The sequence below is a fragment of the Tetrao urogallus genome (assembly GCF_951394365.1).
Source record: "Tetrao urogallus genome assembly, chromosome: 8".
Classification (NCBI taxonomy): Eukaryota; Metazoa; Chordata; class Aves; order Galliformes; family Phasianidae; genus Tetrao; species Tetrao urogallus.
This window is the reverse complement of record NC_136821.1, coordinates 15,675,976-15,703,262: the sequence shown is the minus strand read 5'-3', so window position 1 is coordinate 15,703,262 and position 27,287 is coordinate 15,675,976. Positions and strand designations below refer to the sequence as shown.

At 37.8% G+C, this 27,287-nt stretch overlaps 1 protein-coding gene across 1 annotated transcript; it reads right to left on the bottom strand.

Moving 5' to 3' along the window:
• Nucleotides 1–1,426: 1,426 nt before the first annotated feature.
• Nucleotides 1,427–22,648, bottom strand: TANK (TRAF family member associated NFKB activator; the record flags this gene model as incomplete). The annotated part of the gene is made up of 8 exons (XM_079539411.1): nt 22,529–22,648; nt 19,888–19,996; nt 18,942–19,054; nt 11,947–12,126; nt 10,595–10,671; nt 7,888–8,006; nt 5,818–6,401; nt 1,427–1,594 (listed from the first exon to the last, which is right to left on the bottom strand). Exons 1-8 carry the CDS (start codon nt 22,625–22,627, stop codon nt 1,427–1,429), a joined length of 1,449 nt encoding a protein of 482 aa, XP_079395537.1. The 5' UTR covers nt 22,628–22,648.
• Nucleotides 22,649–27,287: the final 4,639 nt, after the last annotated feature.

Genomic DNA, 27,287 nt, shown 5'->3' with positions numbered 1-27,287 from the left:
GACTTTATTTTCTTTAAAGGTGAATCACAGGTGATGCAGGCTTAATAATGTGAGCTTCTGAGCTAGGATTTCATGGTAGAGAGGACAAGTTGGTTTTGTGTGGGTTAGGCTGGAGACGTGCAAATCCCCACCTTCCCTCCCAGTACTGGAAACTCGGCTCCTCAGCAGCCTCCTGGTTGTACTGCAAGGTACATCACAGCCACACGGGCAGTCGGGTGCTGAACGAACCCTCAGCACTGCTACCAGTGGGGGCTGAGAGCTGCTAACAGGAACAAAGTCTTTCTCCAGGTCACAACGCAGACGTGCACTGTGCACTGCTGTTTATTACAGTACACTCTGTTGACAGCCAGTCACAAACATGAGATATTTAAAATAGAGCAAATAACTGCAAAAAAATCCATTCTAAAAATTACGCAGGTATATATTTTTTCCCCACAGAAAAAGATCATCTGCAAAAAAATCTTTAAAAAGTATTGTACTTTGCTGCTATACAAATATTAATGCTAATTTTATCAAAAATCAGGGCTAAAAATCATACTCAGTTCAAATGCCAAAAGCTCTAAGTCACTCATTATCATTAATATAAATTGTTTAGTAAAAAACCCATGACTTTTAAATTTGAACCCAATAAATCTATAAAATGTGCAAACTTTATCAAAATGCAATGTTTCAGCCAAATGCATTTAAATTCCATTGAGAAAACCATTCTGCAAATTCAGGTTAGAACTGAAGTTACTGAGATTTCTGTGCTTAGGTTTTCCTCTGGCCTGTCTAAGCCATAACAGACTTGAACAATCCTTCATAGCAGACCAGCAGAAAAGGTAAACCTTTCCATCTTTGATATTCTTACCTTTAGGGACCCTTCAGGCTTTCCTTATTCCATCCTTCATACTAATATTTTCCATGAAATAGTTTAACTAATGATTAATGCTAGAAAGGTATATTATCACAATTGTTATTTTTTATAACAAATTTTATAAAAGAAACTAGAAATGAGAGCCTACCTCTCCTTCACATTCCCTTCAATTAGAGAATCATATCACTGGATATTGAGAAGAAATCCTAGCAGTACACCAATTTCTCTTCCAGATTAAAGACTTAATCCTGCAAATCTGTACTGATAAATATAATCATGACTTCGAGCCTATTCAGGCAAACATTAACTGGGAAAAAAAAAAAATTTAACCACAATCCCAATGGCAATATTGAAGCATGACAAGCAGTAATGCGAATTACAGTACTGACTTGCAGTTTCATTTTACCTCGTCAAATGACAATGAAAAAAATGTGCTTATCTGACAACTTCAGTTAGTTCTTGTTACAAGAAGTCTCAATTCTTAAATTCTTAGCAAATCTATTCAATAATAATAATAAAAAACCACAAACAAGTGTATGCAAAAACAGTGACCCACTGAATTCTCGTATATTAAGACTGTACTTTAAAGTGGGAATTCAGATGCCGAAGAAAATCTTCCTTAGATGTTAGAGATGGTGGGAAAACTTCTCGACAGAATTCACATACTCCGCGCTGATTCAGTTCAGAGTCTGTATAAGTTTGTGCCAGCAAATCATTGTCCTGCGGCTGCCAAATGAGCTAAAAGAAACAGAAAACGATTACTGCTGTAGTTTCTAATGTGAATTACATTATGCTGTGGTTTATATTTATATTAAAAATATACCCGCCTCTTTAAACTAAGTTTACTTAACATATGCCTGGCAGAGGCATTAACTGGAGAATTCTCACTTAAAAAAGACAAGCGTTTTCTTTTGAAGTCCCAGAGCCATACTACCTTTGCAAATACCTGATGTTTTAACATCTATTAATGATAAATGCTGCAGTGAGCAGAATTCTGTAATATCGGTCTGATATAAATTCTTTTCTCTAACGTCGTATTTCTATTCTTTTTATGATAGAAGTCTTAGTACATAATATCCATCTTTAGTACCATTTTTTTTAACCTTAAAATAAATATTTATTGCACAAAAGCAATATGAAGTATTTCTATTCTTATTGGTATACGTCGAATTTTCAGTTTACTTGCAAAACAACTAGAGCAATGTCATGTGGTCTAAGTTACTTAATTGTTTTGACTGCCATTTAGTGTAAACATGTCTCAGGTGGTCTCAGTTTTGGGATTCTTTCTGCCATGACAGCAATGAACTCACCATGGCCATTGAAATATCCATCCATACACTCAGGCAAACTATGCAAACTATGCTAAATTTGGTTCAGCAGCTGTTGCTGCTCTTGCTACCTGAGCGAGCTAGTTGAAAGCCAGCAAGTCTGTTTACAGACCATGGGGACATGAGTCTGAGTGCATTCCAGTTATATGGCTTGATAATACCCAGGATTCAGAAATTCAGTTTTCAAAGCAAAGTTAAAAATAAAATTTCGCTACTTCAGCATTAGCAACAAACCCAAGATAAAATACATAGCTATGGTACGTGGCCAGGACAATTAGGTTTTGAGTAAACTGAAAATCAAATGCATGCTGCTGTGACTACAAAGTAGACAAACTGGCAGCAAATTGATATCAGATCTATGTGGGACTAGAACGTAAAAAGGGAGAGCGCCCTCCAGTTTTTCGGTTAATCTTTCTTCTCTTTTTCTTAAATCGCATGTGGAAAGGTGAGCAAGAATACTTCAGAAAGTAGTTTCTTTTGAAATTCCAAAGTTCTAGCTATCCATTCTAATCCAAGAGTTTTAATTTTTAGGAAATTATCATGTCAAATACTTAGAATCTGTTGTACCCCCCCCCCCCCACTCTGGTAATTCACTGTACAATGAACGTGCCTTTCACAGTAGTTGATCCCCGTGTTTAAACCAGCTGCAACTTCCTGGAGTCAAGTCCTTGTGCTCTCCATATTTAAACAGTGTTTAGCTTATCAGACAGCGGTAGCAGATTTACCATCTTTCATTATGGTCAGCAATCCATATAATTAAATTGGCTAATTAGTAATTAAGTGCAATCACACCACTTCTTTTCAGCTAAAAGAGCCTACTTACTGTACATTGCTGGTGTAAATTGCATATTAAATTTTCTAGACACAGACACAGTCAAACATCCCTCCAGGAATGTGTTTAGAATTACTTGTTTTTAATACCAAATCATGTAAGTTGCCATTTAAAAATATATACTATTGTAAAAATCCACTAAGGACACAATAAGATTTCCAGTCTTAGAACCACGACATAGAAAGAAAAATACTCATCCAGCAAAATGCTGAAACAAGCACTTAACTTTAATTTCTTTCTCCGAGCGTTCAGCATGTGCTTAAAATGTTTTTCAGTACAGAGATTTATTTAAGCAGATGTTTCATTTCTAAAACAACATCTAGATTAAGATCAATAGACTACTGACTTGATTTGTAATCATGAACATTCTCAGAAATGTTTTTGGCTGAAACAACCCCCGCAAATTGTGAATACTGGTAAACATAATGCATCGCTGTGCAAGTCTCAATTAACAGTAGTCTGTAAAATCCTAGGTCCACTAATAGCCACGCTTATTTTAATCTGCTGCTCTTTTCAGTCACTCTTTTTTTTTTTTTTTTTTTAAGTTACATCCAAAGAAAACAGTACTGAGTTTTCACATTTAGTATCCACAAAGAAGGAAAGAGCTAAATTTATTACAGCAACTGAGAGCAGTTCCAAGAACTTACTGTTGCCAAATCTACTGCATTTATGGGGTTTTCCATTTTATAAGTTAACATATGTAGTAAATACTTGAAAGTTTTATCTACACTAGGAAAAAAATAGTCAGGTATCTCATTCTTCCCCACTGGAGCTTTACCAGTGGTAGGGATGATGGCACTGGAACTACTCCCTAAAAAAGTCATAAAAATCCCAGGAACAAATATTATTCACAGTTGTTGTTGTTTTAATTTAGTACAATAAATAGACATGTATGCAAGTAACATTAAAAGGAACCTAGTGTTTCAATCTACATATATATTATCTATAAATCCAATTCACTAGGAATTGGAACCGAGTCCCATTCAATAGGAAAAGTACATTAAAAACTGTTTTGTAGGCAGCTAATTAAAGTTGATGGATGTTGAGAGAGAGATAGATGTATATTTAATAAATTCTAAAGTATTACTGGCTTAGTTCAAACAAACTTTTGGATAAGATGCATTCTGATCTATATTCTGTATGTTCTATAGTGCTATGTAGATATGACTTATTAACACTGAAATAGTTTCTCATTGCCTTTTTCCCTCCAAAAGTTGCACTTATTATATTTTTTCCACAAAGCAAATAATTTACATTTTAAGTGGTGGTCCCAAATTAATTTCTTTATTGCAGAGATACCAGTGATCGAACCAAAGCCTTACCGGTATTCAACCACAATTTTTCTCCACTTTTTGAAGCTGCATACTCCCCTATCAATTTATAATCACATACCAGCTGTTTCACTGGCTGTAATATACAATGCAGGGTGCCATCTATTGAAAAATGAATACACAGACTAACTAGTAAAAGAACACGCTGGAGAGAAAATACAGATAAAGAGAAGAGTAACAAGGAATGGAGCGAATGCTTCACAGCTCTGCAGGAATTCTACTAGTAACAAAATAAGTGAATTAATTTGTTTAACTCAGGCACAGCTTTAACAGAAGATCCAATGAAAAATAAAGCACAATAAAAAACTAAAATTAGTAAGTTAGTGTAATTGAGACCCCCTATGCTACAGACAGGTATTTAAAACATATTTAAAAACTCAGGCGTATAGTTCAAAATAACGGAAACAGTAAACTTTCTGTATTTTAAACTTTCACTCAAAACTGATTTGCAATGGAAAACTGAACTTAGTCTGGGTAAGTTTTAGCAGAGGAAATCATCATAACTAGGAGGTAAAGCTCTTTTGCTGCATGTCATTAGGAAAAAACACAAAATTGTGTCAAAGTAAATGGTGAAAATATTCAAAATCCACCCTCTCCAAATTCCTAAACATCACTATTTGTGTAGTTTTGAGAAGCTCTCCTTTCATGAGGTCTGAGAAAAGCCTCAGAAATACAATAAATAAATAAATAAATTGGAGTCTATAAAGGTCTGCAATAAATACACGAGCAATTTCAGTCGAGACAGAATGCCACACAAAGGAAGCGAAATATTCAGAGACACAACTGATAGAAGCTGCCAAACCATTATTCTGCCTTACAGTAATTGGGCCTTGCTTTCAGGAACTTCCCTGGACTTTGAGTAGTAAGGACTTAAATTCAAGCTCAAAATACCTACGGAAACGTGAATTATTTTAGTGTACTTCCATACATTTGTCAAAAGAAATAATTACGCTTTCCTACTTGACTGCTTAAACTATGACAAACATATTTTTGTTGTGGACAGTAGGAATAGGGTTCTGTTTATAACTCAGATAAAAAGTAGATCATTTTTTTTCCACAGTGTACGTTTATGTTTAGTTTTCTAATTAATTCATCATACTCTCTGATGTACACCTGAAACAATTAAAACAATTATATGCCCTATTCATCTAAGATAAAGAGTAGAAAGAAAGAAAGTGATCTAGGTGACAGCTTAGGATAAATGAAAGCTTTGAAACAAATACAGAAGCAGTTAATATCTACACAAACTGAAATTTGGGTGATATTTATTTAAAGTCTTGTCCTATTTCCCTGGAAAAGCGCCTTGTACACATATTTCAGCATCAGTGAGAAGAACTGGCAAAATGTATTGTCTTAAACAGAAGACTGGTGAGATATCTCAGAGAATATGTTAAGTGTCAAAGACCTAAGCAATACGGTTGATCACATCATTACCTTCTTTCAAAGTCTACAGTATTTAGAGAAAGATACCTGATGAGGACCTCTGACGGTTGTTCCAGGAGCTTCTAAAGAAGGAAAAATCACTTCAGGCGCACCTTGGCTTGCGTGCTTAGATATAAACGTGAAAGCAGTGTCTGCTGTTTTCAAGCATGTTTTGTCACGAGTATTTTCTATGGGCGTGTTTGCATGATTTGGAGGGTTTGTTTTGTCAACAGTAGTTAAGCTTTGTAAAGCTGAGGTCACGAGATCAACTCCATGAGCTTCAAATGAGTTAGGTTCCAATTTACTGAGGTTAACAGCACGGTCTCTGTGCTCCCGGTTAAAATGATGATCTTGAAGCATGTTTTCAGCTATACCAGAGCAAGGAACTGTTACTTTTTCCTGAGTGCTCTGCAAGAAAGCAGAGTCATTGTCTGTAGGTGGAAACTTGACATTAAATTTAGAAAGTGATTCTACAGAGTTGTTGTCCTCATCTTGGCCCACTCCTCTTGGTGTGATAGATGTGATGCATGATGCACCTCTATTTATATCCTGCATAACCCGAGGCTTAAAAAGCTCTTCTGCTTGTTCATCAGTTTTATCAGTACACTGTATTGGCATGGAAAACTGTATTTCTGTGAAGAAAGAATGAGGAGAACATTAAGAAAAATATCATTATTAAAGGTGTGATATTTTTTCTCCACAAGATTTTTGATTTTCCTTCTTGTCTTTTTAACCTTTGTTTTGTCTCTTTGAAATTGGTTCAAGGTGTATTTCTCTTCCATAACCATTTGCTCTGACTCCAAAAATATCAGAACAGAAATAAAAGAAAATAATTGTTTTATTAATTAGATTTCTCTTACATTTTTGTCTACAAACACTTTCATTTAATTGTAACCTATGTCATCCCATACGCTTAACATATACCTGCATGTTCTGACAGAAATAAAAGTTGGAACCAAAAATATTTCACACAGCACCAAGAACATTCTAGGCCCCATGAACAAGATTTGAGAAGGCACTCAGGTACCAAACTCCCAGCAAATTCCAAATTAAGAAAATATTTAAACTGAGCAGCTATTCAGAAGAGGGATCGTATTTCCCTGTGCTTCAAGAATCTCATGTTCATTTTTGGCACTTTGTACATTCATTGTACAAAGATCTTCTGATAGCAGTCAGATACCATAGCAAATGTGAGCTGCAGAAGTGATAGAAGTCACACAAATTAAATCTATATGACGCAAAACTTTCTGCACAGATGAGTTAGGCATATTTTTAAATAAAATAAATGAATTCTGGAATAAACTGCCAAGCACCCACTTCTCAAACAATAAAGTTTAGTAGAATGTAACACTACAGTTTCAATTTGGCCCTCTGAAGCTACAGGCTTCAAAGACAAACTTAAATTAGAAGCAAATGCTGGAATTAATGTGTTTGCTTCAATGATGTAAATTTGGCAAGTGGTTTTTGAAATCACTGAAGAATCTGACCTTACTATCAGGCAAAGCTAGAAAGAATACCCACAGTAGCCTTCATTATGTTAAATATAAGCATTAGCAAACTGGATGTCCAGGATCTCTTCCATCAGCTGTATAAATCAAGTCTGTCTTTTGCTTTCAGGGAAGTGTTGAGTTAAGCTCTTGTCTGATATAACTAAACACCATGTAAAAGTCTGAATGAGGAAGTCTAGAAAATCAGTACTCCGAGTGTCCTCGGTTCAGAAGTTTTCCTCTAACAAATATGAGGCTACAGACATTTGAAACAGACATCTTTTGAACTGACAGCTAAATTAAAAGCAAGCAAGTTCTGTATTTCACACGGTACGATGGGATATCACATGCAGTAAGTGCCTGCCTCTCACTCCAAGGGACAAAACAATTCTAAGAGTTACTGATGTGACGACTGTCTTCATAGCATGTGATTTGGAGCATTCGTCATAGAATGCCAAAACTGGCGGTGCGTTTTCTTGGTGAAATACTGAGCACCATGTGAACAGACTTGAAAAAGGCAGATGGTAAACAGTGGAAGTACTTCTATGTATGTGTAATTTACAGTATTTTCAAATATAAAGCAAAGCTTTCAAACAGTTGAATCACAATAAGAGCTTAAGTATGATATTACCAGTTTCAGGTTCTGGCTTTATTTTAAATTTACTCAGTTGGTCTGTTTGTTCTCTGGCTAGCATACATATTCGATGACACTCTTCTTTCATCTCCTGAAAAATAGTCTCCAGATTCTCCCTAGAAGATTGAAATTATAAATTAGACCCTCAATCAATTCAGCTTGTTGTGACCTTTATTGTAGTCACACCCACAAAGAGAAAAACAATAGTGTATGCTACTTTTCTTGGATACCTTGTTCTTCAACATATGTATATACATTTCTGTTCTCAGAAAAAAAGCAAGCGGAAAAAGGAAAAACAATATAGTCAAGGAGCTGTTTAGTCATAATATATACACACATTCAAGTTTAGGGCCTGACTCTGCAAGGACCCCGAGACAATCCAGCCTTTACACTTCTTTTCCAGCTTCCTCAGGTATCAGTGGGACAGCTTGTGCAAGACACTGCTTATATTCCATTCTAAGCAAAATAGGGCACTGCTGCTGCTATGAACACTATTTTTTTTTTTTTTTTTTTTTTTTTTTTTTTTTTTTTTTTTTTTTTTTTTTTTTGTGGTCTTCAGACTTTACAGGACAAGGAACACACAAGCATTTGTTACTGCTCCTTCCTTCTCTGTCTACCTCACATCTTGGAGCTGTGCTAGTAAACTTATTCCTCTGCTTTATAAAACATGACTCAACTCCTTTTTTTTTTTTTTTTTTTTTTTTTTAGGAGTATTTTTTATTACATCTTTTCTAGATTATATGATTATCCAAATTTAGTTATCTGCACTAAGACTGATAGACATTGCTCTTCATGCTGATTTGAGATTTTTTTTACCCTAAGGCACTAGACATCATATTATGCATAAATTTCCATTGAGAAATTTTGATACATTTGCTGAATACTTTATATTTCTAAGCATAATAGCACAGATATTATAAAATTGACTTTAATGATGAAAAAGTTAAGTTCGTATGTATCTTTGTCTCAAAAAAAGCTCAGAGGGGTCGTTTTTCTTTATCTCGATACATTGTTTTCCTTTCTATTGCTATTCATACAGCAATCAGGACTGTCATGAGTTGTGCTCTTACTCCCCCTGCGCTTCTCTTTTTGAATACAAATGTCTACCTGGACCTCATTTCAAAAAAGAAACTCCTAGAGAAGAAGCTAAAGTTCTGACCATTTTTCAAGTGTTTCAATAAATAAGAAATGGGAAAATTCTCTTAATACGTTTTTAATTGGAGCATTAAAATATACGTATGATTAGATGAACCAATCTTCATTTGCTAGACATGTGATAGCATAATTTTTCTACAGAAAAAAAGTTATACTAGAATCACAGGATCTTTTGAGTTGGAAAAGATGTTTAAAAGTCATCTCATCCAACTCTCCTGCAGTGAGCACAGACACCTACAGCTCCATCAGGTGCTCAGAGCCTAGTCCTGCCTGACCTCTCAGAGGATGGGCATCCACCACCCTCTGAGCAACCTGTGCCAGTGCCTCACCACTCTTATCATAAAAGACTTCTTCCTTATATCCAATCAAAATCTCCCCTGTTTTAGTTTAAAATCATTTCCTCGTGTTCTATCACAACAATAGTCTGCCACCCTCCTTCTTACAGCCCCCTCCTTAGAAAGGACGCTCTCATGTCTCCCTGGATCTTTCTCTTCTCCAGGCTGAACAGCCCCAGCTCTGTCAGCCTGTCCCCATCGGGGAGATGTTCCATCCCTTGGATCATTTTTGTGGCCCTCTGGATGCACTTTAACAGCTCTACATCTCCCCTGTACTGAGGGCTCCACCTCTGGACACATGCTCCAAGTGAGGTCTCACCAGCGCTGAGTAAGGGAGTTATTTGAGAGTGAGAGAGGGGACAGGCAGAAGTTTTTATTCTTTAAATATACATAAATAAGGACGTTAAGTCTTTACCACAGACTTATTCCCCTTTTCTTATTGTACAGCAGTAATGATTTAGTCTAAAGATTCATCTGGTTCACCTAGTCTATGTCAGAGCATGGCCAAAATCAGATGCTTAAATAAGAGTAATAAGACAGCAAGAGTTCACAATACTTTTTTCCCTAATTCTCTCCAATCCTCTTCAAGAATATTTGACTTGACATTTGCAAAGGTTGTAAGAAGCGGTGTTATTGTCTACCTGGTGAAAAGTGCAAACCTAAGAGCATGGTCAATATCTTTCTCAAAACACTGGCTGAAGGAGGAATGTTTGCTTAGGAAATATACTGCTTTTGGTCCCTTGGTCATTGTCAGGGCTGGATGGTTTCAGTTTACAGATAAACTGGTTTCAACCCCTCTCATTTAGGACAAGAATTATTTCTTCACGCTATCAGACCTCCTCCTGTCAGTGCAGCAGGCTACTCTGCTGTGCTGCCATCAGTTAATCCATTACAGTTGTATGTTCCTGTTTTGAAGAAAGCTAATGCAAGGGAGTTAATGCTAATCCAAAACCCAGCATTAAAGTCCACTGTAATATCCTGTAGAATTTAACCTCCTGCTGAACTCAGCAGCTATTCTTCTTCTCGGCTTATCTGTACATACTTGTAAAGCTCTTTTGTGATTCTACATGGCTTTTTTTCCTTCCAACATCAGCCCTGCTGCTCCCCAGTACTTTTTAAGGTACTGTGCAGAAAGGATGGAAAATGAGAGGTCATAATTAGTAGCAGAAAAGACAATTGTAAGTAAGTTGCAGAAATAATGCAGAAGTATTTACCTTTCAGGCAAAGGTGAAATACCAGAAATCCCTATAGATAATTCAGGCTTATCTGGAACAACTTTCTTACTTTTCACCTTGAAGTAAAACATGAAATTATGGATCACAGGTTAGCATATTCATTTTGCTCTTCGGCCTGATATGATTAAAAATGCCGCAGTACCCTTCATCCAGTCCTTCTGGAAGCACTCAAAACATTCACAAAACAACAAAAGAATTTTTTTACTATTTTGTGAAATCCCTATTTTTAGTTCAGCTTTTAGCAACTCAGTGTGGCATTCCTCTGCTCATACTTCTTAAAGGGAAACTTTTTCTATGAAATTCTAAGAATCTTCCTTCGCTGTAAGTCTGTTTCAATCATATATAAGATTCAGATTATGTATTATGTATAAGCTCGTTAATGAGGCACCCAGAAATTCCAGCTCTTAGAAAAAAAAGTAATCAATTTATTCACAAAAACAATCAATGAAGACATCAAAAGCGAATACGACAAGAGTTCTCTCGGGTTTTCAGATGTTCTTAGCTTTGACTACCACCTTGTGGTTCGTTCTAGTATTACATTGCTTTAAGTCAATGCCAGGTATTAAAAGATTCTACAATAAACGGCCATTAAGCTCAGTTCCACTAAATCTACATTACCAGATGACCTGGATATGTTCATATGTGCTCCACACCAGACTCATAATATGATCATATGTCTGTCAAATTAGCTGGTTTCAGTGATACATTGCTTATAACCACTGACAAGCAGCCTACCTGGTGGTAAAGCGCAACTGTGGCTCCTACTGGCATATTTGAGCTGCTTTATTCCTAACAGCATTGGTTACAAATGTCTGCTGTAAGACAAAAACGCTTGGAAAATCTGATAGCAACAAGTTCTGTGTTGCTGTGCTCATTCTCTTACCTATATTCAATTTAAATTAGCTGGCTAAAAGGCATTTACAAGATTACATTTACACCAGCGACAGCAGTATAGCTATCCCCTAACTGTATTTCACCCTAGATGCTATTCTGTAACAAAAATAGAGTGGGGTAAAAGCAAAAAAAATCAACTCAATCTTGATGAAAACTCTCAACTGAAGATTATAAAACTGAAATGCTGATCTCCAGTTTTTGCAAATGCTAGTATAATGATGACAGAATGTAAAAATAACTAACATAAAATCAACCAATGTATTGAATAGTTCAGAGTTTCTACGTGCTTTATGCGCTTTAACAATTTCCTAGTAATGATATAATGTTGAAATTTAAAATCACTTTCTTAGAATAATTAGCATAAACATGTTTGAAAAGAGTGGTATTTTACAGAAGATTGGTTTTTCATTTTATCTCCACTTGGTTTCTTATCTTACCTCTATTTTGTATGTTGGCATCTGTGTACCCTTTTGGACGTCATTCAATTCTTTCAATTTGTTTTTCAGAGTTCGTATTTTATCTTCTTGGTTGGAAATAATGGACATAAGCTTCCTTTCCTTTTGACTGTTTCTGTCCTCCAGTTGCTTCAACTTCATGCTCTCATTTTCTAACTGTTCCTAAAAAAACAATTTAAGAAATTCCAGTGTATTCACTAGAACTGAGGTGTGTGGAATTTCACTATTCAGCGGTCCAAAAAAACCTAAATTGAGCTTCTTCAACTTAAGTCAGGGACACTTATTTACTACAGTACTAATTTTGAACTGATAGTAAGGACCTTCTACTGCTAAACACAGATATATCTGATCATATATGATTAGTCAAAACAATTGAATTTTCTGAATATATGACAGTCGTATTAATGTTTTTAGTCATTTTATTGCTGAGAGTGCCCCTGAGGAATCCCAGACCCTGCAGATAAGAGAGAATTTGGATATCAGAAGGAGGTTCTTCACTGAGAAGGCAATTGGGCCCTGGAATATGCTTCCCAGAGAAGTGGTCATGGCACTGAGCTTTCTGGAGTTCAAGAAGCATCTGAACAACACTCTCAGATATATCAGATTTTTGTGTGGTCCTGTGTGGAGCCAGGAGTTGGACTCAGGATCCTTATGGACCCCTTCCAACATGGGATATGCTATGGAAGAGTCTGGGGAAAGGAGGAATTCCCTTCTGTTGAGGAGAATCTAGCCAAAGAATGCCTATGGAAACGTGATGCACACAAATCCATGAGCTCCAATGGGATGCACCCACAAGCACCAATGGAGCTGGCAGAAGTGGTTGCCAAGCCGCTCTCTATCATCTTTGAGAAGTCATGGTGAAATGGAGATATGCCTGCGAACTAAAGGAAAGCTGATGTCACTCTTGTCCTCAAAAAGAGCAAGAAGAATGAACAGGGAAACTACAAGCCAGTCAACCTCACCTCCATCCATGGGAAGGTGATGGAATAGTTTATTCTGGATGTCATCTCCAAGCAAGTGGAAGAAAAATTGATTATCAAGAACAGTCAATATGCATTCATCAGGGGGAAATCATGCTTCAGCAATCTGGTAGCCTTCTATGATGTCATGACTGGCCGAGTAGATGGGAGGAAAGCAGTGGATGTTTGCGTAGTTGGACTTCAGCAAGACTTTTGACATGGTCTCCCATTACATCCTTGCAGGTAAGCCTTGGAAGTGTGAGATAGATGATTTGACAGAGATGTGGATTAAGAACTGGCTGGCCAGCAGGGCTCAGAGGGCTGAGATCAGTGGCACAGAGTATACTTGGAGGCCTGTAGCTAATGGTGTTTCCCAGCAGTTGGTACTGGGTCTGGTCTTTTTCAACATCTTCATCGATGATATTATAATAGGTCATCAATAGTCTGTAAAAAGGTCATGGAATGTGAAGAGGAAAGAAGAAAATAAAAAGAACACTGTTCTTTTGAGAAGAATGTTTTTTTTACAAATGGGATCTAAATAGATTGATGTTGTCTGTTTGGAGATTAGATAGGTAAAGGTTAACCTAAACTATAAGATATTGAGATATTATCAGTGAGATAACCAAAATGAGACAATAGCAGCCATGATGGATCCATAGCTAGTCTATGCACACACACTGCGTGGTTAAGAATGGGTGCGTACACATAAAGCTGAAACAATAGTTACGTGCCAAGTAGCTATTCTACCTACCTAAATTAAGTCAGAAAAATAGCATTGAAGGCAGTTTTTTCTTTAGTATCAGTTGTGACTTTATACAGTAAACTTAAATTCAGCGTTTCAATGCAATTCTGGAACTTGCTGGAATCCCAGAGATTCAGATTAAACTTCTTCTTAGGGGGTTCAAAACACTGTCTAAAAATAGGTTGTTCTTATCCTAGAAAAAATCCTCTTTCACAACCATTTGCAGATATTACAAATCCATTCATTCAAACACTTTTGAAGTGACAAGGTATTTCTGCTCTTTAGGTATTACAAACTTCCTAATTTCTAAGGCTTAGGGACCTTTCCCTCTGCACTTTGCACTTTACAGGACAGATCAAACACTTTCAGTAGTCTTCTAATGTAGAATCTGTACTCTGTATCATTGTAGGTAAGAACCCAGGGAAGTGTGTGAATCAAATAGCAGCAAAGGAGGAAAAAATGAGAAAGATTTCTGTTCTGAAAAGAACAAGGTGTCTGAAGATTTTAGGCCAACGAATCCTAAAGAACAAATTTCTATAATTGATGCTGCAGCAGCTACATTTAATTTTTTCAAGAGGCATGAGAACATTAAAGGCATAAAAAGTAAAGAACATGTAAAGGAAATATCTGATGAATGAGAAAAAACAATCACATTTATCAATGTGGGAAAAAATAGCTTCTATTAAGCAGAGATGGAGGCACACATAAAAGTATTTTCAAGAGATCTGAAAATACTTTGAAGAAAATTAAAGCAGAGACAAAAGCTGGACACCGTTTTACAATTATATACTTTTCCACGTTATTTAAAGACTACAAAAGTCTGAAAAGCATTATGCAGCATGAGAATAAAAATAAAATCATAGCAGCTACAAAGAAGACTTCAGTATTGTTCTGTGTATGAAAGAAACGTGAAAGCATGTAGGAGCTCAACTCATGACCTATTTACTGAATACATCAAGCCACAGTTAAATATGAACAGGGCTACACTGTTATTCTTCTACCTGAATAATACAGACTAAATCAGAAATAGTTACCAGAAGGTATCAGGGAGTGCTCTGATCATCTAAGACAAAACAAAACAAACATGAAGTATGGTACGAGGAACTGATTTTTGCTGTTCTAGTAATAGAAGGGCAGTAACATTCCATGGTGCAAGTTCACAAACACCAAGCCACACAGAGCCACTGAGTTCCCAAATATTCCCTGCTCAAATTCAATTTCCATCAAAACAAACAAACAAACAAACAAACAACAACAACAACAAAAATCAACAGCACACAGCTACTCTGGTATTTTTCTTTGAAAATAAGCTGCTTGGAAACCCAAACACCTTGGAAAAAGCTTATGTCAAACACAACAGTTTTATTCAGTTTGAACCTTTCACATTTCAAATGCCTATTGTCTCTAGCCCTCTTGCCATGCACAATTGTGAAGATAACCTCTATGGAGAGCTATTAGCTTTCTCTAAAGCCACTTCTTCTCCATGCTGAACAAGCCTACGTTTTGCATTTTCTTCTCATGGGGTTTCTCAATCCCCTGACTACTCCTGTGGGCTCCTTGCTGAACTCCATTGTTTCATCGTCCTTCCTGTATGGGAGGCATCCACACTGGATATGGCATTCCAGATGCAGTCTACTGAACGCTGAATAAAGGGGCTACTCACTTCCCTGAGGTTTGCTAGCTGTGCTCTCAGGAAGCTGCTGCCTTTTTTTGCTGCTGGGGCTCATTGCTGGCTCATGCTCATCTTACTGTCTAACAAGATCCCAGATCCTTTCCAGCAGAGTTGCTCCACAGCACAGCCCTCAAATTGTACTGCTGCAAAGACTGGTCCCTTTACTTTTCCTCTGAAGTGCGCTATAATGGCCTTCCCCTTCTCCCCCCCCAAGTTCCTAGGATAAATAAACTTTTACATGATTTTAATGGAAAATGTTACTCAGCTTACAAACTACTGTAAGTGATTTCAGGGAATATTTCCGGTAATGACTTTCAACAGCTTAGCCACATTCATTATTTTGGGGCAGAGGTACACTAAACAGATAAAGAAATAGGCTATACCATAATTTCTTAAATCACAAAGAAAGGTCTAATTAACGTTAACGTTACAAAATTAACGTTACAAAATGCATCCTATCACTAAGCTAAATGCTTAGTTAGCATAACTAAACTTGTTAGCTACCATGAAAATCTTAAAGCACAGCTTTCTATGCAACAAAGACAGAAAACAGTGACACCAGAGAAGCTGACACTGATTCTACAAGATTGATGTAGTAGCTGCTCTTAGATATCTAAGTCATTTTATTCCCACAATTCTGAGCACAAAGAAGACTGCCATACATTGTCATTCTTTTTACTATGCTAACAGCCCGCAAGACAAACATTTACTGCAGAATAAAAAATTATGTATATTATGTGCATCAGTCATTCCTGATACAGAATTGCTTCCATCTTTTTGTGGCACAGGAAATTCTGATCATCATGCTCCACGTAGCATTCAACACTAAAGCTTCTGACCAAGGAAAATATGAACATGAGTGTGTCTTCTTGCCACAGGTACTGACTTTAGCTTCCTGGTTTATGGACATTGATGACTGACTCTACTAAAAATAGCACACAGAAGAAGCTTTACTTGACACTGGTTAATTGACATGTCTCCTGGAGAACTTTGATGCAGTTACTAGAGACACATTCTTCCTTCTTAACAATGTTGAACCAGGCAGTACCTAAAAACAGCCTCAGAAAAACCAGCAATTCAGGTCCTTTGGCCTCCTCAAGCAGGGATCTGAAGAAATGTGATGATTTTGTATGTAGTCTGGTACTGACCACCAAGCCTGACTCAGTGAAGATGAATGAGAACAAGGAAAACATTTTATGACACCCTGGCAACAACATTTGACAACAGCAGATAAAATGGACAAGTCTGGCCAAGTTTTCGAAGCTGGAAGACAAAAAAGCAAATCCCTACATCATTTTGAACTTCCGAAATGTAAGGCCTGGCCATACACCTATTACAATCAATCCAGCACTTCTATTAACTGTGCTGGAAGACAGATCACAGTTTTGCAGAGAAACTATACTGGACTTAGCAGAAGACAGTTTCAATGGGTTTGGGTAAACCTAATTTACTATTCTGACTTGAACATTTTGCAAGCCTAAAAATTTCACTGGAAAAGTAGAATAAAGGACTTAATACAATAGAGGACAGTATTTATAGATATCATTTATTTGGTTTAGAGCAAAATGTGGATAGAATATAGTCAGAAAAACATAGGCTTTCAAATAAAATATATAAACGTACAAATTTGAATACCTAAAAAAGGCCAACAATTTTGAATTGAGTTAGATTGTATCTAATTAGTTGAATTAGATACAACTGAATCAGTGGTAAGACAATTACTGTTTTTTGTCTAACAGAAGTCAAAAGATGATGTCTTGAGAAGAGTGCAGTAAAGGAGAAGGCGTTCCTGATGCAACCCTTAATAAATCCTCAGATTTTCATATCCACACTTCCCATGTTTTTATTAACTTAATAGATTTATCTCCCAAGAAATTTCGCAGTTTTCCCTTGAAACATGAAATTCTACTGGTTGACTGCTAACCCCATGAATAATTCTCTCTCTCTCTCTTTTTTTTTTTTTTGTCAACCTGGCCTGCAATAATAATTATTATTTGTACTTCATTTGTTCAGGAAGACAGGGATTGTGCCTGATGTAAGTGCACATGGACTACATATATATAGTTTACTTGGAGTTTTATCAGAAATCTTACCATTAGTGGCACAAAAGAACCAAAATCCAGATGAACTGGCTGAGAGGCAACCACAATAACTGACTAAACCAAAATGCAGGCAAATACAAATAGCATATTCCATTAAGAAAACAGCACCTGAAACAATGACTCCTGGCTCTCATGCACTGTACTGTATAGATGGCATAATTTTGCAGTGTTTCCCCATATGAGAAGAGTAGATAACACAGCTCACATTTTCAGCCATTATATAACTAAGCTGCTAAGTGAAGCTACTGCCTTGGAGTGCTCAGAAACAAGAGCACGGAATATTAGGCTTGGTCACATCTTCATATGCAACTGTAAAGCTGAATATATCCAATTCAAGACAGAGAAATGCAAAAATATGCAAAGGTGTTCCATCAAAGAATTAACCCTTCAACTGCACTGCACTACAAATAAATGTGGAGTTAGGAAAGAAAGTTCAGGAAATGTAAAGTTTAGAAAAGTTTGTGATTATATATTTTTCTATGTAAAATCTGTAAAGACTCCTTTTTATTTAAAAAGTAATGCATAGAAATCTTTGACAATAACAAATTTAAAATGTTAGCAAAGGCTTAGTTTTAAAGAAGGTTCCTTCAAGATAATTAAATAAACATCAGTAATCTACTGCAATTATTAATTAGTAGAAATTAATTAATTTCTGATCTGAAAACTGCATTTCTGTGAATTTAGCATAGCATGTTTGTTCATAGCTGTGGCTTAGGAAACAAATTCCGAAATTAACTGTTTTTAAATCCAGGACATGATAGTCATAGGTCTTTTTAAGGTTGTCTTACAGGGTCTCTGTTAGGAAGCTTCATACTCTAAACCAAGAGATTTCTGCATTACATAGCAGCTCTCAAAAACGCAACAGAATGACTTAGAATAAGAACAATGCGACTTTGTGCATCTCTGTCCCTGTCTTTACTGAACATACAAAATCCACCCACAGTATTTACTGTCTATTCTACAGAACTGATTTATTCTTATTCCTGTTACTTTAAACAGGCTGTACTGAAAACTTCCATGTTATTTCAGTGAATAGAGAAGAAGAGACGCTGTATTAAAATCGTCTGCTTAAAATTAGACAAATCAACAGTGTCACCACAGCAATGGGGAGTTTATTTACCACTCCATCATTTCTTGAATGCAGATTCTCCACTTCTTGTGAAAAAAACACATAGACTGGCTGCAATCTGAAAACTCTTCTGAGAGAATGAGAAAACACCTTCTTGACCACTGGTTTGGGCAGGTATAGAAAAAGTAAGCAAGTACCTACTTTCTAATCAAAATTATTATTCTAGGGAGCTGGAGCAAACGACAACTACACTGGGAAGTTTCAAAGACAGACGCTCAGTTCAACTAACTAGGCTACAGGGCACAATGCTCACACACTTCAGTTAAGGATCTTGTATTGGAAGAACAGTTCTAAGACACCTGTCCTTAGGTTCTCACAGTATAATCACAGAACAAACGTAGTCTTACACTCAGCATGCAGCAGATGACCATACCTTCAAGAGCCTTTCTCTTCGCTTTGCTACATTCAGTTTTTCAGAGAGCTGGCTAAAAGATAAGTTGGAGGTTTCAGTGTCTTCACGCCTCAGAATGTAGGGATGCACATTACCTTAAAACAAAAAGCAGCTGATTGTCACTGTATGTTCCCACAGACAGTCTCTAAGTACAAGCAAAAATTAAGATTTGCTAGGCTTATATTAACTTCTTTATTTTCTTTCTAAAAACCTTCATATTAAACAAGCAAAATAAACCCAATTGTGTGCTTTTACAGACAATGTGAGACTAATCTAGCCATAAGAAGTGCACAGGTATTCTTAAAAATAAAAGCCAACCGCTTTGCTAGAATTTATGAAAACCAGAAGTGTTACGCTAGTGTGAATAAATATTAAATGAGCATGGCAGATAAACACATGGTTACAGTGACTCTTTTCTATTATTTTTGTATTACAGTAAAACTGTAGAAAATTATCAATCAGTGACTATTTGATTTGAAAGAGAATTATGTGCTTATAAACCCTTTAGTTATCCAATAAAATCAGCGTTACGAGACCTCCTGATGTAAAAGACATCTAACTACAGCATTCACATCTAGAACAACCCCATGGACTAAACTTATTAGCAGACAGCTGTACAGTTAATACGCAACTGTTTTAATCTAGTGAATGATTTGAACCCATATTTTCATAACTTCTTTTTTTTTAGTTCAGTGTGAGCAGGTTCTACATAAAAAGAAAATCTCACCATTTCTTGAAGAGGATACAGAAGTGTTGCATTTTATAAATAGATTTTGAAACGGCACATTTGCGTTAACTCTCACGTTCACAGAAAAGCATGATAGTGCTTTGAAAGATGTATATTGTGAAAGCTGAAGCCACAAAGTCAAAACTATTCATCAATGCAGCGCAGCATAAGAAGAAATAATGTGCAGACTGGAGTACATACCTCTATTAGCATTCAGAGCAGCTAACTGTGAATTCAGTTTTGCAATAATGCTGTTTTGAAGCTCTATCTGTTCCTGCTGTTCACATATTTGCTGCATGTAGTTCTCTGTCTGCAAATACAATTTAATTAGCATTAATCTTGTTTTGTTTTGACTAGGGGTCTCCTATTCAGCATATAAAAAACAGCTCTGACTTTTAAAGATGACTGTAGTTGTGGACCTCTGCATGAGAAACCAACTACAGTCACCTTCGGCAAGTCTGTACTTTTGAAACTTTGCTGACTAGAAAAGATACAGTAGTAAATAAGAACTAATTTTCAGTAACTGTTTCAACTACAGCACTTATAAAGGACAAGACGGCTTCAGTCTAGGAGTGTTCATTCACAGCCACAGAACATAGCAGGCTTAAAGTTAGAAATATTCTATTTATTTCTTCAAAATGCTGGTCAGTTAGCTTATCCATAGAAAGATATAACTTTCTTTCTCCGTCTTTTCTAACAAGGAAACAACATTACTTATCCCATACAATGGATCCTTTGTAAGTAACAAACTGCCTACCTACACACCTCCTGTGATGTACACTTATTTTTCTAATCCGAAAAATGGGAGGGAAAGCAAGCAAAGAAGTGGCCAATCAGCTCTATTCATTATCTAATCAGAGTTGTGCTATCACCAGGCCATAAAGATCCTAATAACCAGACATAAAGAACCTAATAAAGCCACTCACATTTCAATGAAGTGTATAAATGTTGTTAGACGGCCAGTTAATTGAACAAATGGTGGCAGGAAGATGCTACTACTCAAAAACTATTATTCAGTTAGCACAGCCCTAATGTTGCAGTTACAGTAGCACTAAAAAGAAGTGAGAAAACTTGTGAAATCCCAGCAAGAAAGCTTACAAGGTTGCACTAAATTAAGAATATGCCTATTACTGAACAGGTCAACACCCAGCACAAAAGCAGGTACATTTTCACTTCTATTTATAATGAATCCATACTGATTTCTAATTCTCTAATCTCAGTCACATTTGAATTTCACACTCCTCTACTGCTCAATGTGCTTGTCTGCAAAGTAGGCAGGAATAAACCTAGAAGCAAAATTTATTTTAAAAGGTTGGGTAGTAGTTGTACTATGAGAGTTTATATAAAAAAAAAAAAAAGTGATCAAAGAGCAGTACTCTCCAGCAGCTACAAGAGACCTCATGAAGCAGAAAAATCACTGAGAACCAAATTGAAAATGTACAACAGCAATGTCTTGTCAACACTTCTGTACAGAGCACAGACATGACAGCTAAAACAGACAGAAGAGAAGATGCTTTTGACAGCCAGTGTGCACAAATTATTCCTTGAGTCAGATGGCAGCAACAAGTTACCAACTAGAAGATCTGCATGACAACCAACCATCCATCTGTATCAAACACCATCTGGCCGAGATGACTCTGGCTTCTGTGTGCTTGACATGGCTCCCAGCTCTAGAGACTGGCAAAACAAGTGGCCTATTGGTAACTTAAGTAGTAAACTGTTAACAACAGAATGGTGGACAATCCAACAATGTGTGAAGGCCACACAATGAACAGAGGAATTTACTAGAACAAGGCACTGTATGAAGATGATACAAAACCCATGAGTTTGGCTTAAAAAAAAAAAAACTGAAAATGAATCCAAAACAAACATACTCCAATTCTTCCTGAAAAGATACTTCAATTCTCTTCTGAAGTTATGGAATCCAATACTGAAAGTTTGACTAAAGCAAAAATTTGGCCTAGTTGGTAATTCTTTATGAAAGGCTTTTGGTTTTTATTTCAGAACCAGAGAAAACATGAAGGGAAATACTGCAAACATTTGGTTCTCTTAACACTGATGATCTCACACACTTGCCTACCTTTCTTCTATGGACTTGAGAAAGGCTATTGCCTGACCTTGTATTCAGTGTTTTGTTTCTAGGGCAGAAATTTCTCTCACTGACATTTTAGATGGCCTAGAAGTATTACCTTGATTGCTTTTCCTTAAAGTAATTAATTTTTCATCTTTATTTGAAACAGCAAAAGTGGTAAAAATTCAGAGGTGCTCCTTACAAATTAGAATGCCTCTACAATCTGTTTCCTTAACTTCATAATTAAAGAACAATTGTATAGTTTTGTCTTTTTTTTTTTTTTTTTTTTTTTTTTTTTTTTTAATAAAACCAATGCATATTCTAATAGTTTTCAAGTAAGTTTGCTGTAAATGTTGAAAGAAAGCTCCATTGTCCTAATAGCTTGCCAGTGCTTAATACACTGGAGTCTTTAACCTATTCACAATAACAACTCAAAAAATCACTTTTGAGTAAAGCAAATTAAACTTCAAAATGTACTTCATTAAAGATGGGTAACATGCATATACTTCACTGCAGTTTACATTAATCCTTCTTCAAAACAGAAAATTCTCATCTTTAATGTTTCAGGGAGAAAAAAAAAAAGTTGAAACCCACCGATTACATTCACACCTTAATGAGCTGCTCTGCAGCTTAGTGGCCTGGTCTCATAACTGCTCTTCTCAACTCCAGTGCACTCAAGTGAGTAGCTGAAGTGAAACCGAAATCTATATGTACCACAATCCTCGACTGAAAGAACTGCTTTACAAACACAACTGAAAACCCACCACATACTTTTTGCTGTAGTTCTTTCACAGCATGGTCTCTATCCATGCATGCTTGTCGATAGGCTTCATAAGCTTTGTTAAGTTGTTCTCCAATGTTTTTGTCCATAACTCCCAATGTTGTTTCATCACTGAAAGGATGGTCAAGTCAAGAGATCTGAAAAGTAATCAGAAGGGAGAGAAAGCCAAGAAAAAGAAGTATATAACTAAAAATATACATAACATCACTCTTTTTATTATCAGCTTCAAGTAATATGTGCAGTAATCTTGAGCATTAACTCACAAAACAGACAGAACTACAGCTCTGCTCATCTCAACATTTTAATTCTATGTATAGGGGTATCTACCCCTATCTATCTATAGGGGTATGTTCAATCATAAGCTAAGTAAAAACAGGTTAACAATGAATCAAATTCTGGACATACAGAATTTAAAATTGAGGCAAATCACCAGTTACCTGATTTTACAACATTTCAGATAGCTTAATGTTTACTCAATTGTAAAATAACAGGAACCATTTAAACAAGCCAGAACAGAATGCAGCTTTTTGCATTAAACATTTTAAAGATAAGAATTCAATAACATTAGGTCACATCAGCCTATCTTACTCTTTGCCACACTTGAAAATGGCAACACACTCAACACCAAAAGTTGAATAAAACAAATTTTATCTAAAAAAAACCCCAACAGTATTCCCAACCAGTAAAAATTAGCAAGAAGTTTTTTCCACATTATTATCAACTTTTTATACTTTGAGAGCAATTTTATTAGCAGCTCCTGAAACTAAACCTGCTGGTCACTGAGGCATAACAGAACAATACTGACTGGTTACAGACTTCAATTTCAAGACAGAATGAACTTTGGAAACACAGATGCTTTGCTTCCATAATCACAGATGACATAAATTTTAAGATTTCAGATTAAAATTTATGATAGGGTAAGTACAGTAGAGGATAGATGAGTGAAGTCACAAATAAAAGCAAAAAAGGGCCAATATTATGAAAACAAACAAGCAAAAAAGAGCAATCTACAGCTCCTCTCCTAGTTAAATATTAGCATGGTTACCTCACAGTACAAAGAATGGACAGCCACTATCATCTATCACTGTCTTCCGGGTTCATGCAAAAACCACAGACACTCTTAGAGATAGTGGAGCTGCCAAGAAAATAAAGCAAGAAGGGTACGAGCATAACCTAAGACCCTGCTCAAAATCCTAAAGGACTACAGCTTTAAGTTTTGTTCATTTTTTCTTGCTCTTGGATACCTTTAATGCATAAAAGAGGTTTGATTTTCCTAAAAGATTCAGCTGTCTACTGCACAGATGTTGTACCTTTTTGTCCTGTTAGCTTTACTGCAAAGATGTGTGCATATTGCAAAAGCAACTGTATCCCAATTGTATCTCAGGATGGCTGCACTTTATTAATAGCAACGTGAATTCTTCAACAGGGCCTTTTGATACAAGAAGTATTACAACAGTGAATGGCTTCAATCCAGAGTACCCACAGTTCATAGAAAATGAAGGCATTCATTTCATTCACGGAAATTCAAATTTCAGTTTGGAAAAAACAATGCTTAAAAACAATGCTTAAAACTGATACGTAACTTCCAGCCTTCTACTGACTGATTGACTGAATTGACGGAGGCTGGCAATATTAACAAACATTCTTACTCTTATCTAACCTACAGTAGCAGGAGACAGAATTGTAGCACTACGCCCAATTTTCTGTTTGGTAGATAATAATAATAAAAAAAAATAGTTGTTTGTAGTCCAACTCTATGGAAAAAGGCCCATGAATCTTAACTTACAGGTAGCTACCTAAAAGCCAGGCTCCATGTAAGAAAAGAGGAATAGAAATAGTCCATAATGATATTTTAAAATGGAATTGCCACAGAGGAATTGGTCCTGTATACCCTATACCCTGGACACTGGCTTCTGCTTCTACTCCTCCCTTCTCTTTCTGCAAGCACAAGTGGCTTTACTGTGAAACGTATCAGCAATCCAATCCAGCTTAAAACTAAACACTTACAGGTGTTTTGGCTGTGCTATTTTAATGCAGGTCAGCTTCATGGACCACTTCAAATTGCATGATAACACAAACACCTGTGTCAGTAGAAGGATGCCAACATAAGGAAGGAAACATCAGCAAAAGGCAGACAGAATTCCTGTTTTCATTCATAGCAGTGACTTCAAAATTGTAACATAAAATCCTGGTTACGTAATAGCGATAAAAGCCTGCACAGACACAGAACATGATACTCCACCTTCTCTCACGTCAGGTCATGCATTTTTGCCATCTATTTGTACCGTGTCAGCATTTCTATGCTGTATGGTTGAGCCGTGCCAGTGAACTAGCACCCTGCTGCCTCTAAACAAACAAACAAACAGGAGGAGGCTGCTGGAGCACCACTACCAACACAAGGAGGCAGTGGGAACATGAGATGAGCTGTGGGTAGGATTGCTGCAGTCTGGAGTCTAGATTTACACTGGATTAAACTGCTCGGTAGTCACATCCCGAGTTGTCTGGAATAAATAGATAATGTGAGAAGCAGTAATATCCAGAAATCCTGAAAATTTGAAAAACTGGATCTTTTTTCTGCTTCTCCTTCATATGCATCAATATCTATCAGGAAAATTGCCAGTTGTTCTTTGTAATTTTCTCTGTTCCTTTCAACCAGTTAGGAAGAAAAAAGTCACCAAAATATCCTCTCTATTTTAACCAAGCTTAGTTATGTTGCATCCACTGAACAACTGGAACACATTCAACTCAAAGCTGACAACCCTGATCACCAACATTCTAGATTCATTAGATCCTGAAGACCCTGGGCTGGATGTGGCTTTGGGCAGCCTGGTCTGGTGGCTGGCAACCCTGCACATGGCAGGGGGTTGAAACTCGATGATCATTATATGGCCCTTTTCAACCCAGGCCATTCTATGATTCTTTCGCCACCAACCTTTTGGAGTCAGAGCAGAAGCAGCAATACAGAACGCTCTGTTTATTCTACCAATGACAGACTTAGGGAGATTAACACCAGAGTCTGTCTGATTAGGGAGTCCTGTAAAAGCAAGCAGCTGGGTGTTGTGCTCCATGGCAATGAGAACATGAATTCCATCTCTGAGTAACGTCTTGAACACTGGAAAACAACTGGGTAGTGAAAATGGCGTAAGACAAACCTGTGTGTAAACAAACTCAGGGAAACCTGCAGAAGCTCTTAAAATCTTTGCTTCCAGCAAAACACATTTCGCTCATACAGGTGGAGAAAGACAGCAGCTGTAAAATGAATTTTCCAACGCCAAAAAACCTTGACACAAAGATCAGCAACATTCTGCTGCACACATCTGAAACCGCAGCAGCACAGAGTGCTGCACACACACTGAGTTTCCACTGTGCCTCAGAAAACACCTTCCATTCTGAAAAATAAGGTTTTAGCTAATTATGTGCACATAGGCTTTCATTCATAACGTACTTGCCTACCTCTCGTAGGTTCACATAACAACACAGATGCCATCCAGACACAAGTACTTCTCTACGTACTTCTGCTTTCAAAACAGTTTTTTTCAATGGAAATATTTATAAAAGTTACACTGCCATCGTCTTAGGAACTGGAAACCTGTCGAGACGATCCCTTGGCAGCCACCGCGCGTACAGCTCGGAGCGGCGGCGGCTCTCCCGGGCTCGGGGGGCAACGCCGGTTAGCGGTGAGCTGGGCCGCCCCAGCCGCCCTCGGCCGCCACCCGGCTCAGCCGCACGCTTCCGTCCGCCCCTCCGCTCGCCGCCCCGCTGCTTCTGCGGCCTTCTCGGCAGCGCCGGGGGCGGGTGAGGCCGCCCGGGCCCTTCCGAGGGCGCCGAGAACCGCTCGGCGCGGCTCCGTCCCGCTTCTGACCAAGGCGGAGCGCCGCCGGGAGGAACCGGCGTTCCCAGGGGCGGGCGGCGGAAGCGCGGAGGGGGCGAGGGCAGGGCTGGGGGGGAAGGCCTGCGGCCGGGCGCCACGACACGCGCCCCGGTCCCGAGACCGAGCGCCCGCCGCTCCCCCCGCGGCTTTGGAAACGACTCAGACTTACGAGCGCCTCGAGGAGCCCACGGCCGCTCCCGATACGGGGCGCTGGGTCCCGCCGGAGCGCCTTAACCCAGGAACCAGAACTCACTTCCTGTTGTGCCTCTCCCCGCCCGCCCGTCCGCCGTGTGACGGCTCCGCGTGCGGGGCGGCTGCCGGTCGGGGGCAACTGCAGGCCTGGCCTCGGCGCCTCCCCGCCGGTCTCGCGCTCCGCCTGGCGGCTCTGGGCGCCCCTCGGCTGCCCCGCCGTGCTGCTGGGCTTCTCTCTTCCGAGCGGGACTGTGCTCTGTGCTCGTGGCTAGCGGCTTCCAAGCGATTTATGTTTCAGGTTTTCTATGAATGTGTTATTTGTAAAGAGAGGTACTTATGTTCATAACATAATTAAACTTTCCGTTTTCACTCTACTTTTGCTTTTTACTTTTGAAACTTAACGAAGTGGCATTTTTTTCCTGTGTTTGATTCATGTGGGCAACATTGTGTATTCTTAGGAATATATGGGAAAATACATTTAATAATTTTATTTTTGCTGCTGTTACAAGCCCTTTTTTCTTCAGGTCACACGTGGGAATCATTTTTCTTTGAGTTATGAGAGTCGATGGGAGAAAATGTAGAGTTCTTTACATATGCTTAACACAGGGCTCTGGCCATGAAGCCAGCGGTAGGGAAGCAGCCTAGATTTTGTGTTGGCCTCAGCTGTGCCTGAGCCCCAGGGCTGC